Source organism: Moschus berezovskii, chromosome 3, assembly GCF_049115385.1.
Source record: "Moschus berezovskii isolate FMDL1 chromosome 3, NW_MosBer_1.0, whole genome shotgun sequence".
NCBI lineage: Eukaryota > Metazoa > Chordata > Mammalia > Artiodactyla > Moschidae > Moschus > Moschus berezovskii.
The window spans coordinates 21566196-21582063 of record NC_142462.1 but is presented as its reverse complement, the minus strand read 5'-3'; the positions used below and the strand labels follow the sequence as shown (position 1 = coordinate 21582063).

The 15868-nt window shown below is 40.7% G+C and overlaps 1 protein-coding gene across 1 annotated transcript in view; it reads left to right on the top strand.

Annotated features, from left to right (window-relative positions):
- Positions 1-15868, top strand: part of COL28A1 (collagen type XXVIII alpha 1 chain) — a 193920-nt gene that overhangs the window by 38627 nt on the left and 139425 nt on the right. The window contains exons 12-13 of the mRNA XM_088833381.1: positions 8337-8405; positions 9842-9910. Coding sequence (XP_088689507.1) covers positions 8337-8405; positions 9842-9910 — 138 coding nt within the window. The remainder of the gene's footprint in view (positions 1-8336; positions 8406-9841; positions 9911-15868) is intronic.

Genomic DNA, 15868 nt, shown 5'->3' with positions numbered 1-15868 from the left:
AAGCAGAGACATTATTTTGCCAACAAAGGTCTGTCTAGTCAAGGCTATGGTTTTTCCCATGGTCATGTATGGATGTGAGAGTTGGACTGTGAAGAAAGCTGATCGCCGAAGAATTGATGCTTTTCAACTGTGGTGTTGGAGAAGACTCTTGAGAGTCCCTTGGACTGCAAGGAGATCCAACCAGTCCATTCTAGAGGAGATCAATCCTGGGTGTTCATTGGAAGGACTGATGCTGAAGCTGAAACTCCAGTACTTTGGCCACTTCATGCGACGAGTTGACTCACTGGAAAAGAGTCTGATGCTGGAAGGGATTGGGGGTGGGAGGAGACAGGGACGACAGAGAGTGAGATGGCTGGATGGCATCACCGACTCGATGGACATGAGTTTGAGTGAACTCCTGGAGTTGGTGATGGACAGGGAGGCCTGGCGTGCTGTGATTCATGGGGTTGCAGAGTCGGACATGACTGAGCGACTGAACTGAACTGAAGAGGCACTTTTGCATGGTGGTTATTATCACTGGCTCTAAAGCTAGACTGCTGGGGTTCAGACCCAGCCATATACTGTGTTAGCTCTGTGATCTGGGGAACTTACTTTTCCTCCTCATGCCTCAGTTTTCTCATCCATGCAATGGGTCAATAGAAGAGTAGTTCTGAGTATCACATGAGTTAATACATGAAAAGCACTTAGAACAGCACCTGTTACATAGTAAGTGCCATATGTGTTGGCAATAATTAGGCAGCTAAGTATTTTGACAACCTTTTTTTCATTAATGTAGAACAGATCTGGCCTGATACATTTTCTAAAAATAAGCCTCTTATTAAATAACACTTCTCTGAAAGAAAAATTAGGAACTAAAAATAGAGCTTGACTTAACAAGATCTGATAAATGTTATTTTCCTGTCTCCACCATTCCCCTGCTTTTCCTTCCTTTCAAAAAAAGGGCTTTTCTTTATTTTTTTCCCAGGCCTTTTAATATAGTAATCACATCATTAAGTTTCAGCTAACACTGAATTTTGTGCCCGCATGCCTGCTAAGTGCCTCAGTTGTATCCAACTCTTTGTGACCCTATGGACTGTAGCCTGCCAGGCTCCTCTGTCCATGGGATTCTCTAGGCAAGAATACTGGAGTAGGTTGCCATACCCTCCTCCAGGGGATATTCCCAACCCAGGGATCGAACCCACGTCGCTTACATTTCCTCCATTAGCAGGCAGGTTCTTTACCACCAGTACCACCTGGGAAGTCCATTTTGTGCATACTTGAACCATTTTGCACCTTACAAAATACTAATTCATCATCTCCTTCCACTGGGAAAGTATGAGAATACTTGTCACAAGACTTAAAGTATTAAAGTTGGTGTTATCCATATCTGGGAAATGATAAAAAGAAGTTGCTAAATATCTGTCTAATGTTAAGAATCTAAGGTATGACTAAATGATCCATAACTGTATTGTTTTAGAAAAGATAAAGTTCTGTTCTCAAAAAATCCAGTCTTGGACAACCACTCATTATTTATTATTTTAGGGATACGAAAGATATTGACTTTGGTTAGAGCCAGTTCCAGGAATAAGAAGTGCTGTATTTCTGAGCTGAATTTTCCATATAGTGTAACCTTATACCATCTATTGCTACTGCTACTGCTAAGTCACTTCAGTCGTGTCCGACTCTGTGTGACACCATAGACGGAAGCCCACCAGGCTCCCCCGTCCCTGGGATTCTCCAGGCAAGAACACTGGAGTGGGTTGCCATTTCCTTCTCCAATGTGTGAAAGTGAAAAGTGAAAGTGAAGTCGCTCAGTCGTGTCTGACCCATAGCGACCCCATGGACTGCAGCCTACCAGGCTCCTCCATCCATGGGATTCTCCAGGCAAGAGTACTGGAGTGGCTTGCCATTGCCTTCTCCGATACCATCTATTAGGGTTTCATTATGACTTCAACTGAAAAAAATGATTAACTCTGTCTGGGTAAATTTGCAGGAGAAACTGTGATAAGGACTTGATATCACTATGTAATGTATGTACAGTTGGCTCTTAGCTGAAAAGCTAAGTAAACCAGTGGGAATGCCAGAGGAACAATTCCAAACCCCCAACTCCCCTTGCCTAGACCAAGTTTCTTGTTTTGTTCACCCCTAGCAGCTGGCACAATCAGTTCAGTTCAGTCGCTCAGTCGTGTCCGACTCTTTGCAGCCCCATGAATCACAGCACGCCAGGCCTCCCTGTCCATCACCAACTCCCAGATTTCACTCAAACTCACCTCCATTGAGTCGTTGATGCCATCCAGCAATCTCATTCTCTGTCTTCCCCTTCTCCTCCCGCCCCCAATCCCTCCCAGCATCAGAGTCTTTTCCAGTGAGTCAACTCGTCGCATGAGGTGGCCAAAGTATTGGAGTTTCAGCTTTAGCATCAGTCCTTCCAATGAACACCCAGGATTGATCTCCTTTAGAATGGACTGATTGGATCTCCTTGCAGTCCAAGGGACTCTCAAGAGTCTTCTCCAACATCACAGTTCAAAAGCATCAATTCTTCGGCGATCAGCTTTCTTCACAGTCCAACTCTCACATCCATACATGACCACTGGAAAAACCATAGCCTTGACTAAACAGACCTTGGTTGGCAAAGTAATGTCTCTGATAATATCAATTAGGCAAACGTTGAGAATGGAAAGCTGAGCAAAATCATGACACCCTCCTCACAGTCTATGGGAAGACATATTAACACATGTAAAAATGCAAAGCTGCAGTGGTAATGAATGCTCAGAAAAAGGAGAAATGAAGCTATCAGTGTCTCTAGAATAGGGATTTCACCTGACCAGAGAGGGCCTCCCTGAAGCCATGCTGCTTAAAATAGTACCTGAGGGATTAATAAAGACTAACTAGGAAAAGAGAGAGGTAACCACATCCTGGATAGAGACAATAGCACATGCAAAGGTCCTGGTGCAGGAGAGAGCATGGCCAGTACAGAGAATTGAACAAAGGCCAATGATGCTAGGGTGGCTAGTGAAAAGTTTTGCACACCACAGCACCACACCATGCAGGGGCTCACAAGCCTTGGAAGGAGCTCTGTCCTTACCCTAAGAGCAAAGGGAAAGGACTTGAAGGGTTTTACTTAGATTACTATTAGAAGATTGCTCTGGCAGCAATGGATGTGTAGGAGAATAAATTAGAGTGTGCTAGAATGGATGCATGTAGAGTATTAACGTTGTTGTAGTCTGAGCAGGAGATGATATTACTTTGGAGTAGACTAGAGAGGCAAGGTAAAGGACACAGAGGTGGGGAATTTGAGAGTTAGGGGAATATTGCTAGGGATTGATGATGCATTGCATTCAATGGGTAAGGAAGTGAGAGATGTTAAGAATGACTTGGAGGCTCTCACTTGACACATGGAGGGGCCTTAGTGCCCTTCCCCGAGATAGAGAATGCTGAAAGATGATCAGGTTTGCAAGTGGAAGATTATCACTTGATCTTTGGAAACAATGAGTTCCTTTTGAAATTCTCTTTTACCTGACTTCTTTTATATTGGCTTTGTCAGCAAACTGCCCCCCACCCCAGTTTTTCTTGACTGCTGTCTTCTGCAGATCCCCACAGGACACTGTCTTCTTTCACTCCCACCTGACTTAAGTGTCGGTATTCTCCATGGTTCTGACCGGAGACTCCAGCCTAAATCACCCTAAATCTGTGCTGCGTGGGATGAATAGAGAGTAGCACTGAAGCATATGTTTTGCCATATATAAAATTGATAGCTTGTGGGAATCGGCTCTATGATGTTCAGTTCAGTTCAGTCGCTCAGTCGTGTCCGACTCTGCGACGGGAGCTCAAACCCGATGCTCTGTGAATACCTAGAGGGGTGGGATGAGGTGAGAGGTGGGAGGAAGTTTCAAGAGGGAGGGGACACATATACGCCGACGGCTGATTCGTGTTGACATATGGCAGAAACCAACACAACACTGTGAAGCCATTATCTTCCAGGCAGGCAGGCTAAGTCACTTCAGTTGTGTCTGACTCTGCGAGACCCTGTGGACTGTAGGGTCTCTGTCCATGGGATTCTCCTGGCAAGAATACTGGAGGGGGGTGCCATGCCCCCTCCGCCAAGGGCTCTTCCTCCAATGAAAAAGAAATTAAAAATATAGAGTAGCCACACATGACTTGTGAGCTACTTGAAATGTGGCTAGTCCGAACTGAGATGTGCCATAAGTATTAAATACGCAGAGGAATTTGAAGACACCACATTAAAAATAATGAAAAATAAAATCATTACTAAGAGTTTTGTATTGCTTATGCTGAAATGATAATATTTTGGATACACTGGGTTAAGTAAAGTCTATTATTACTTTCTGGAAAATTAAAAGTTTAAAATGCGTTTCTTTGTGTATTTCTCATGGGCAGCGCGGCTCCTCACAGTAGCCCACTGTCACCTTCGTTCCTGTTTCCGTGAGCCCACAGAGCTGCCTACTGTGCCCAGAACATTTCACATCATACTCTCTCCTTTTCCTGAGACTTTGTCCCCTTTTCCTACCAGATGAGATATGATTCATACTTTTTTTTTTGTTCGGAGCAAATATCTTCATTATTGTATAAAACTTTCCAAATTCCTTAAGGTAGAATTAAACATTTCTGCCTTAGAGTCTCATGTGCTGTGCTAATAACTTTGTTATAGCTAACTCACGTTTGTATTTTGTTTTATATTCACTTATCTCTCCAGCCAGATTGTAAGTGTCTGCAAAGTACAGGTGCAACCTGATTTACTTCCATAATTATGTAAGGAGGTTCTGGGTACCAGGCTGGTGCTCAGTGAAAGTCTAGTGCGCAACAATTGCTGTACAAATGTTATACAGCCAACCACGTGACTGGTTACGACTCAGACGTTTTAAGATGCTATTTAGAATCCTTTCAACAATGCTGCAGGGTAAATATAATGACCCTCATTTTGCATATGGGGATCTTGCAAAAGCTCAAGCTGTTTATAAACTATAGAACCAGAATTCAACTAGACTGACTGAAAGAAAAAGCCATGTTTTCCCCCTGTGATACCATGCATACTTAAAAATGAATTTAAAAATAGAGATGATATTCCTACATCATAAAATGGGAAAAAAAATACCAATTTCCTAAGATGGTTAGAAGATTAAGTGAGATAATCTATATAAAGTTAGGGCAGTACTACTTGAAAATAGTAGATTTTTTTAAACACTGACTTTCTTCCATCTTGAGGCCCATGGTATCAGTTCAGTTCAGTTCAGTTGCTCAGTGATGTCCAACTCTTTGTGATCCCATGGACTGTAGCCAGGCCTCCCTGTCCATCACCAGCTCCCGGAGTTAACTCAGATTCATGTCCATTGAGTTGGTGGTGCCATCCAAACATCTCATCCTCTGTCTTCCCCTTCTCCTCCCTCCCTCAATTTTGCCTAGCCTCACGGTCTTTTCCAATGAGTCAGTTCTTCACATCAGGTGGCTAAAGTATTGAAGTTTCAGTTTCAAGCATCAGTCTTTCCAATGACTATTCAGGACTGATTTCCTTTAGGATGGGTTGGTTGGACCTCCTTAGTTTCCAAGGGACTCTCAAGAGTCTTCTCCAGCACCACAGTTCAAAAGCATCAATTCTTCTGTGCTCAGCTTTCTTTATAGTCCAACTCTCACATCCATACATGACTACTGAAAAAACCATAACTTCGACTAGATGAACCTTTGTTGGTAAAGTAATGTCTCTGCTTTTTAACCAACCTATGCTGCCTAGGTTGGTTATAACTTTTCTTCCAAGCAGCAAGTGTCTTTAATTTCATGGCTGTAGTCACCATCTGCAGTGATTTTGGAGCCCCCCAAAATAAAGTTTCTCACTTTGTTTTCCCATCTATTTGCCATGAAGTGATGGGACCCAATGTCATGATCTTAGTTTCATGAATGTTGAGTTTTAAGCCAACTTTTTCATTCTCCTCTTTCACTTTCATCAAGAGGCCCTTTAGTACTTTGCTTTCTGCAATAATTGTGGTGTCATCTGCATATCTGAGGTTATTGATATTTCTCTTGGCAATCTTGATTCCAGCTTGTGCTTCTTCCAGCCAGGCATTTCTCATGATGTTCTCTGCAAAGAAGTTAAATAAACAGGGTGACAATATACAGCCTTGACGTACTCCTTTTCCTATTTGGAACCAGTCTGTTGTTCCATGTCCAGTTCAAACTGTTGCTTCCTGACCCGCATACAGGTTTCTCAAGAGGCAGGTCAGGTGGTCTGGGATTCCCATCTCTTTCAGAATTTTCCACAGTTTGTTGGGATCCACATGGGGATCACAGGCTTTGGTCAAAGGCTTTGGTGTAGTCAAGAAAGCAAAAGTAGATGTTTTTTGGAACTCTCTTGCTTTTTCAATGATTCAATGGATGTTGGCAATTTGATCTCTGATTCCTCTGCCTTTTCTAAAACCTGCTTGAACTTCTGGAAGTTCACGGTTCACGTACTGTTGAAGCCTGGCTTGGAGAATTTTGAGCATTACTTTACTAGCGTGTGAGATGAGTTCAGTTGTGCGGTAGTTTGAACGTTCTTTGGCATTAACTTATTTTGGGATTGGAATGAAAACTGACCTTTTCCAGTCCTGTGGCCACTGCTGGGTTTTCCAAATTTGCTTGCATATTGAGTGCAGCACTTTCACAGCATCATCTTTCAGGATTTGAAATAGCTCAGCTGGAATTCCATCATCTCCACTAGCTTTATTCATAGTGAGGTCCACTTGACTTCACGTTCCAGGATATCTGGTTCTAGGTGAGTGATCATACCATCGTGGTTATCTGGATCGTGAAGATCTTTTTTGTACAGTTCTTCTCTGTATTCTTGCCACCTCTTCTTAATATCTTCTGCTTGTGTTGATAGCAAGATCAAGTATCGTGAATTCTGAGTATCAGTTGACTACCTTGTTTCTTGTGGCTGATATGAAATCTAACATTGATCTCATGAAATGTCTGGGAGTCAGATTCTCATAAGCAACCACAAATCTCCCCACTGTGCTCTCTGTTTATCTCTGGCTGGCACCTGAACATATGAACTCCCTGAGCATGAGAATAAGACTTCATAATTAAACTCATGCTGGTGTCAGTAAAAAAAGACACATTATTTTGTTAAACAGAAGAAATTATCATTATAAAAAAGAAATGACAATCCACAGCCACTGTCCTTTTCTCTGTCAACATGACAGGACCAGAAGCCTGAAAGACCCAAAGACCCATATCCCTGTGGGTGATACTGAGGTGTGAGTTTGTACAGGCCAGATAATCCCTCTGGGACTCTGTTTCCTCACCAGTGAAACGCAGGAGTTGGAGTGTCGTGGTCACGTTCAGTTCTATAACGCCCAAGCTCCATGATGGGCCTGCCACCTTGTAGACCGTATTAACTGAACTGCTTCTGCTATCTAGTAACAAATATCCTGACAAACAGCAGCTCAAATTGTAAGAATGCTTCTTGTTGAGTAAACCGAGTGTTTGAAGGTGGGTAGTGCAGGACCGGATCAGGAGCTCAGAGAGGTTGTCCAGGAGCCAGGCTCTTCTAAACTTTTTCTGCCTCACTCTCATCAACCGTTGGCATTCATTTGGGAGATTGGTACCTCATAGTTACAAGACGAGCTATTACCTCTTCACGGAACAAAAGAAGCAGAAGCAAAATTTCCGTTTGCATCCCATAAGGTCCCCACATTTCATTTCTCAGAACTGAGCCAAAGGATTAACGTAGACTCATCAGCGGCAATGAGAAAGAAGAGTCTCCTCTTATTTCAGACTGATTATCATTCATCTTACACCTCCGAGGGTGAAGAATACCTGCCGACTGACCTGAACAGATCAGATTCATAACAGCAGGGAAGACAGAAGGAAGAGGATGATCACTGGGTAGGAAACAAATGTGTCTGCCAGAAGCACTTAATAAAGATGTTCTAAACAAATGAATGAGGGCCGAATTATGACTTTTCATGGATCCTAAAAACTTTTGTGCTTCTGGGCCTTTTCTTCCATAAAAACGTTTAAAATTACAGATTTCAACTGAGTTGGTATGAAGAAAATGTGGTCCAGACTGGATTCACTATTATAATCAATATTAATATTTTTTTAAAAAAATTCAGATTTAAAAAATTTAAATGGAGACATTTTCATGAACCCTAGGTACTAGGTCTACTGTGCCTCCTGGCTAATTCCATCCTGGGTCTGTTTTGTCTATCCAACTGGATGGTAAACACTTGAGGGTGGAGACCGTGAGACTGTGTGTTAGGTTTATTGATGCCCTCAAAGCCCCTATCACATCACTGTACATCTAAGAACTGCCCAACAAATATGATGGAGTTGACCTAACATATCACTCTTTCTTCCTCCAGGGTGAACCTGGCCCTCCTGGTCCCTATGGTCCTCCAGGAGCCCCTGGTATTGGACACCAAGGTGTTAAGGTAAAGATACTTGTCTCTCTGCCCACTGATGATTTCTGATTTTATTGTAAGGCTGGGAGAACTGTGACTTAATTCTGCTCAGTCTTACCCTTAGAGACACAAGGAGTCTGCCTATAGATGAGTTACTTACAGTCTGGATGCTTGGACACTCGCCATGCCCTAGTTGGGGCCAATTACCCCAAGAATAATCTATGTATTTTTTGATTGTTTGGAATGAAAATTACTCTTGGCTCCAAATACCCACCCTCTTGCCAGTGTACGTCTGGTTCTATTGAGTTTTCATGGACTCTAAATGTCATCATGCAAAAATGTCATTAGGATGTGAAATACCTTAACACATCAACTATCACCTGCTCACATCAAATAAATATAGAGGGTCAGAAGTCAGAAGAACCCTGACAGTGAATAAGTAAATGCTGACAGGTTTGTTGTAAACTAGGAAGGGCTGAATCTTCCCAATCCAAGGATTGAATCCGTGTCTCTTACGTTTCCTGCATTGGCAGGTGGGTTCTTTACCACTAACACCACCTGGGAAGCCCAGAAAGGACTGGAACACCCAACACTCTGGGGTGCTCTGCGTCATGCAGGATGTACTAGAGCAAAAGTGCTTATTTTAAATGGCTTTTCTATGTCATTGGGACAATAAGACTTCAACGTGGGGCTAAAACAGAGAACAGTACAAAACAGTGCGCTTCGAATGTAACCAGGTGTCACCGTGGATAGCATTTAGACAATAAGCATGTTGAGACTCAGGGGAATGTGGAATTTATACTGGCAGAGTTACTGGAGAAGGGTTCTCAAGGAGATGAAAGGTGAGACATGAATGGCGAGGTGAAATGGAACAGGACAGGGCAGGGAGGGGAGGGAATGGGAGGCATCCCAGGACAGTGGCGAGGGGGCAGGGAACAGCACAAGCATTATCAGTTGGTCTTCTCAGTAATCAGAATGAGTTGCACACAGTCTGTTCTGCCAATTGCTAATCATTTCTGAAAACTAAAATTGCATTTAGATAGGAAGGAATGAGGAACATTTGGGGGTAATTTGTTCACTTAAATTCAAGGCGTTTTTCAGGCTCTATTGTTTAGTCACTGAGTCGTGTCCAACTCTGTGACCCCATGGATGGTAGCCCACCAGGCTCTTCTGTCCATAGAATTGTCCAGGCAAGAATATTGGAGTGGGTTGCCATTTCCTTCTCCAGGGGATCTTCTCGACTCAGGGATCTAACCCAAGTCTCCTGCATTGGCAGGTGGATTCTTTAACTCTGAGCCACCAGGGAAGCCCTTTCCTCATTTAGATTTTTTTTTTTAAATCTTTAGGAATTTGAAAAGTTTGACATTTTTGCTATTTATCTTTCTTGAAATCTCCAGAGTACTTTGTGCTATGTGTATTCTTTATTTAAAAACTCAAGTTTGCATTCAATTATTTCTTCCTCGTAGGGGCAAAGAGGCCAGGAAGGAAGAACTGGGCCTCCAGGACCTACTGGTGTTGGTGAACCGGGCCAGACAGTGAGTAGCAAAAAATTCTAGGTGGAATTAAAAGGATAAATTCTTATGTGCCCCTTTGGGTTAGACTATGGTTAAACTAAGCTATCTTTATCTTTTTGAACAATAAAAGTCAATAAATATATAAAGGTCAGATCCAACGTGTTAGTCTTCATAATACTTGAAAAAGGGATAATTATATTTATAGGATATGTACATAGGCTCTCTCTTAGTATAATCTCTTATGAAATTAATCAGCTTGTCCATGAAGAAAAGTGTTCTCATATGTCAAAATTTCCTAGGATATAGGAGATCTAGGTTCAGACTTAATATCTATAATTTGTAATTGACTTTCCTATAATCATGAGAAAAATCACTGAGAATAATCCCCCGATCCTGAGTATACTCTAAAGTTAGAATTGATAATGGTAGACAGGTAATACCTGTGCTATTTGCACCTTCTACCTTATGGAGTTTTGATATTCACTGTTGTTGGAAAGAAAAAAATTTTCTATCAAAAGAAAGCTGGAGAGGAAATGAATAAAACATGACTTCTGGGATAAGAAGGTTTTAAACTTTTCAAGTCATCATTATCCTTCTAGAAAAGAACAGTAGCTGACTTGCTGGGCTACAGATAAAAACAACCGACTGAATAGTTGGTCTCCCAATTGGGTTTTGTAGTTCCTCACACGTAAATATTAAGACAAATATGTGCTTCCTTGCACATATGGCAGCATACTATTTGAGGGTTAGACTTTTCACCAATATCTAAATACACAGATTCAAAAAACAGAACATCAAATAGAGGAAAAATATACTGGTTTACGGAGAAGGCAATGGCAACCCACTCCAATACTCTTGCCTGGTAAATCCCATGGATGGAGGAGCCTGGTGGGCTGCAGTCCATGGGATCGCTAAGAGTCGGACATGACTGAGCGACTTCACTTTCAGTTTTCACTTTCATGCATTGGAGAAGGAAATGGCAACCCGCTCCAGTGTTCTTGCCTGGAGAATCCCAGGGATGGGGGAGCTGGGTGGGCTGCTGTCTATAGGATCGCACAGAGTCGGACACGACTGATGCGACTTAGCAGCAGCAGCAGCATACTGGTTTAATTATCTGCTGTTTCCACTAACTAGATTGTACTCTTAAAACTTTACTGAGAAAGAAGAATATGAGTTCTTTGCAGACACTGCTCATTCTACACTAGAGGAGACTGGAAACCTAGAAAAGCGAAATGACATCAGCTAGAAAGACACAGGCCCAGAGGGAGTACAGCAGAGAATTTGGGAAGTTTTTGACAGAAATGAAAAAATCTCACAAAGTTCTGAATGCTGCTGCTGCTAAGTCACTTCAGTCGTGTCCGACTCTGTGTGACCCCATAGACGGAAGCCCACCAGGCTCCCCCGTCCCTGGGATTCTCCAGGCAAGAACACTGGAGTGGGTTGCCATTTCCTTCTCCAATGTGTGAAAGTGGAAAGTGAAAAGTGAAAGTGAAGTCGCTCAGTTGTGTCCGACCCTTAGCGACCCCACGGACTGCAGCCTACCAGGCTCCTCCATCCATGGGATTTTCTAGGCAATAGTACTGGAGTGGCTTGCCATTGCCTTCTCCGAAGTTCTGAATAAGTGGGAATAAAAATGAGTCGTGTTTCAATGTCAAATCTTTATGAGCTGTCCAAAAGAAACCTAGATTTTTGAAACGAACATAAGACTTCTTCTTTTTCTTCCATATTCCTACTTTTAAAAAATTAATTTATTTTTAACTGAAGGATAATTACTTTACAGTATTGTGTTGGTTTCTACCAAACATCAACATGAATCAGCCATAGGCTTACCACCTACTTTTAACTTAATAAACAGCTCTGCCGTGCTACTGGATCCTAAAAAAGACTGCATGGCTAACCAAGGGACCATACATGTTGAATCATTCATCATGAACTGGGTGTTATATAAGACGTCTAGGCTACATGCAGTAGAAGACCAGCATCAATTCTTGAAGATACAAATAGTTTCATGAGTAATTGACTTGGAGACTCTGATGGCATCTTCTCCATTGTTACCCTTCCCACAAGCCACACCTATAGCCCCATATGAACAGACAAAGGGAGAACAAAACAGCACGTTAGGCTGGCCTGGCTGGAAGTGGACTCCTGTTCTCTTCATGAGCACAGAGTATGAAAATGTTTGTGTCCTGGGTGAATGCTCACCACACCACATCCATTTTAAAGACAGTTCTAAATAAGCAAATAGACAGAATGTCAATCAATCTCATTTCCTAGCTCTACTACCATCCACCCAGTTTTACTGAGTGGCTGGGATGGAGACTATACACAGGAGCAACATCAACTTCCTTTTAACAAAGCTAACTTGGATGTTGCCACTGCTGACACTGCCCACTCTGCACAAGGTACATGGAAGCCTGATGTCTCCTTTCTTTGGAAAGGGCCAGCTACATTTCTGATAGTATGTTGACTACCATGGAACTCTTTCATAATGGAGGGGGCCATGATGATGGCCCTAATTGGTGAGGGGTGGGGGCAAGCAGTTAATTAATAATCAAGTGAGGATTTGCCATTACTATCCACCATTGAAGGTCTTACTGTCTCCATAGGTTTACTATGATGCAAACACATATGGATATATTTTTATTTATAATTGTTTCAAATTCACGAGTTTCATGTCTCTGAGAAATCAACAATTTTGCAAGTTATTAGTTATAATCTCTTCAGATATTTTCTTTTTCCAGTCTCTATTTATTTAGGAATTCTATTATTTAGCTGCATTTTGTGGTGGTTTCCTAAAATCTAACATAATGCACAAATTTATCTTTGTCTGCTTAGAAAATGTCCTTAAATCATCCCTTGTGTTTTTAACTTAATAAGTATTTTTAAAAATTCTTGAAGCTATTTTAAAAAATCTACCTTTTTTTATTAATATATTTTTGCTATACTGTCCTCTTCGCTTCTTGTATTTCTATTCTTAAGACCATTAATCATTTAAAGTCTACCTTACCTTTTTTTGGTATCTATTGGTTCACTTTTACTCACTGAGAATTAATTTCTTGTATGTTTTGTACACTGACATCTGAATTTATTGTCAGCCAGGTTTAACTATGAAATCCCAGGTGTTCTATGTTGGAGCATGTTTGAGAGGAAGGTGCATTTATTTGCATCTCTTATGTATTCTAGGCACATACTTGATGTTAATGCCTTGACTAAGGTGTCCCAGGACCACCAACGTGGTGTCACTTGAAACTACAAACCCATACGCAGCATAGGACCCGGTTAGGAGTTGTCAGGTCCACTTAGAGCCCAAGTGAAATAGACAATTCTCGTCATTCATAACACTGTGTTGATGGGAACACAGAAGGTCCTAGTTTCATGGGGGGATTTCAGCTCTAACTTCCTCCTCATCTTCCTCTGAGTGAGCCTGTCTTTGTTCCCATTTCCTCCTCTTAGACGCCTAGATTTTGCCCTAGTACACAATCACACTTTTCACCCAGCACAGTTACAGTGTTCGCTGATAGGCATACCTCTGGAGTTCAGCTCTCTTTTTGTTTTGAAACCCTGTAAATTCCCTTATTTATTGATTTTTTTGGGCCTTCATTTTAAAGAAAAATTTGCATTATTTGCTTTTCTCTTTGTAGCTAGAGGGTTTTCACAGTATTGGCAGAACATGAAATTCTTGTTTGTCTTCTTGTGATCTAAGCCACAATTACACAAATTAGAGTGACACCGTGTAGTCTGTAAAATAATTGGGAACTAAAATCATAACAAAGAGGGGATAAATCTCAAGAAATGTATGAAAATACTGTCCCAAAATATCATAATAAAAATCAATAATGAGTTTTTGAATTATTTCAAAGTCACATAAAGTCTTATCTTAGGACTGACAAAGCCTCTGCTGAAAGTTCTTTACATTTCTTTCTTTGCCTGAATCATTTCAAGTGGTTTCTAGTTTAGTACTAACTATTCTTTTTATACAATAGTAATATAAATCTGATCAAATGAATTAATATTCCAGCTCCTTGACTGAACTATGAACTGACAGCTACATCTTTAATTATATGATTATCACTAGTTGTGTGTTGGTCTGACAGGTGACTGATTAAAGAATAATAAATTGGTTCAACACTCTAGGGTGCTCTGTTTGTTTTTTTGGGAGCACTTTCAGTAAGAAAAATCCCCTGAAGGAAAACTAATTATTTTGAAGTTAAAAATAAATTTCACTGAATACTAAGGATAATTTTTAATATTATTTAGCATATTTATCTTTAATGCCTACAACATATATTGAAACCACTTTTACTGATTATCCACACTATTGAGATTATTAAGGTAGATAATGATAATGGACAATTATATTTTATCTTGTTAATGTCTCATAGAAAGCATTTCTGGTCAGACTCTTAATTGATAATTAGTTTCTTCCACTAGATATGTTTTAATTAAAGGTGTTCATTAGAAGCCAAATAAGAATGGCAGAGTTATAACTAGATCTGATAGCCTTTGAAAAAGATACTTTTTTACTAAGCAATTTTGTCTTTTAAAAAATAATCTGTTGGTACCATCTTAATAAATTGAAAGTATAGTTCATCTAACCCAAGTACCTGCTCTGTCTCTTCTCTGGTTAGCAGTCATCATTCACCTTGACTGTTTAACTAGAAAACTTGAGAATACATTGATGGTGCAGAATATTACTCTGACAGTTTTCAGGTTTCCAGTAATTAAAACTTGAATCACTGTTTTTTTTAAATGCCCCTAAGTGATTGTTCACAAGCGTTAACTCTGTTCTCAGGCAGCTTGGAAAATGTGACTCCTCCAAGTCTTCATTGTTTTCATTTTCACCTTGGCTAATGTCTTCCAGAAATGCAGAGATGGACGCAAGTGTCAGTGCTGACTCTATGTGGCATGCGTCTCTCCACATTGCTTAACATAAACCATGCTCTGAGACTACTTTATTTGTAAACACTTCATAAAAGGACTTTCTTAGCAATTGAAGGATCCAGGGAAAACAATTTTGATAGTGATAGCAAGCAGATATTTATTGAGTGCTTAATATGTAAGAGCTTTACATCTCTCTGATCTAGTCCTTGTATTAATACGTGTGGTTGAGGTAGGTACTATTGTTACCACTATTCTGTTGAGAATGCTGAACTTAGATGGAATTATTTAAGATCACACTGCTGATATGTAGCAGAGGTGTGGCTTGAACATCAGTCCAAATGATTCCCAAACCTGCTTTTAGTTTATCATGCAAGACTGTAAACTCTATGAGACAAGGAGTGGGGCTGTCTGCTGTTTTCAGACGCTAGCACAGTGACTTGCACCTATCAGGCATTTGGTAAACATCTGTTGAATGAACGGGAAAAAAAATTGAATGAATTGGAAAAAGACTCCTTTGCATTCCATGAAAATTCGGTTATTTTCATTTGAGGAAGAGGAATAACGTTAATTTTTTTTTTTTTTTGTACAGTGTGTAATATTAGCTAGGGCTTCTCTGTCTAGTTTGCAATCTAGTTTTCATACCATATTTCTTTTTCTCTTAGTTAATTGCTCTAACATTAGATTACTCTGTCATGGATATTAGGACTTTGATTAAGCCCTTGGATGGTTAAAAGCTAGTTTTCCCATAAGCACAGCAATTTAAATTGAATTAAATACTAGTTTTTTACTTTAATTAAAGCCTTTACTAAATTGGCTATGCATAAATACTAAAGAAGGCTGTCTTTTAAAAGATACGATTTTAAGGAAAGCCCAAAAAATTAGATATGGGGTACAATTAGTTTTCTCTCTCACAAATCTGTAGTTGTGATGGGCCACGGATGTGCATAATGCTGTATTCTAGTTACGCTCCCAGGCTTGAAGAGAAAATATCTCTTAAATCAACCTAGATTACTGTAGACTGAGCCCCAAGATCACTCAGAGTGTCTACAGGGGGGACCTCCTTTGGGGCTCTGGGCAACTCAGTCTTGTTCCATCATA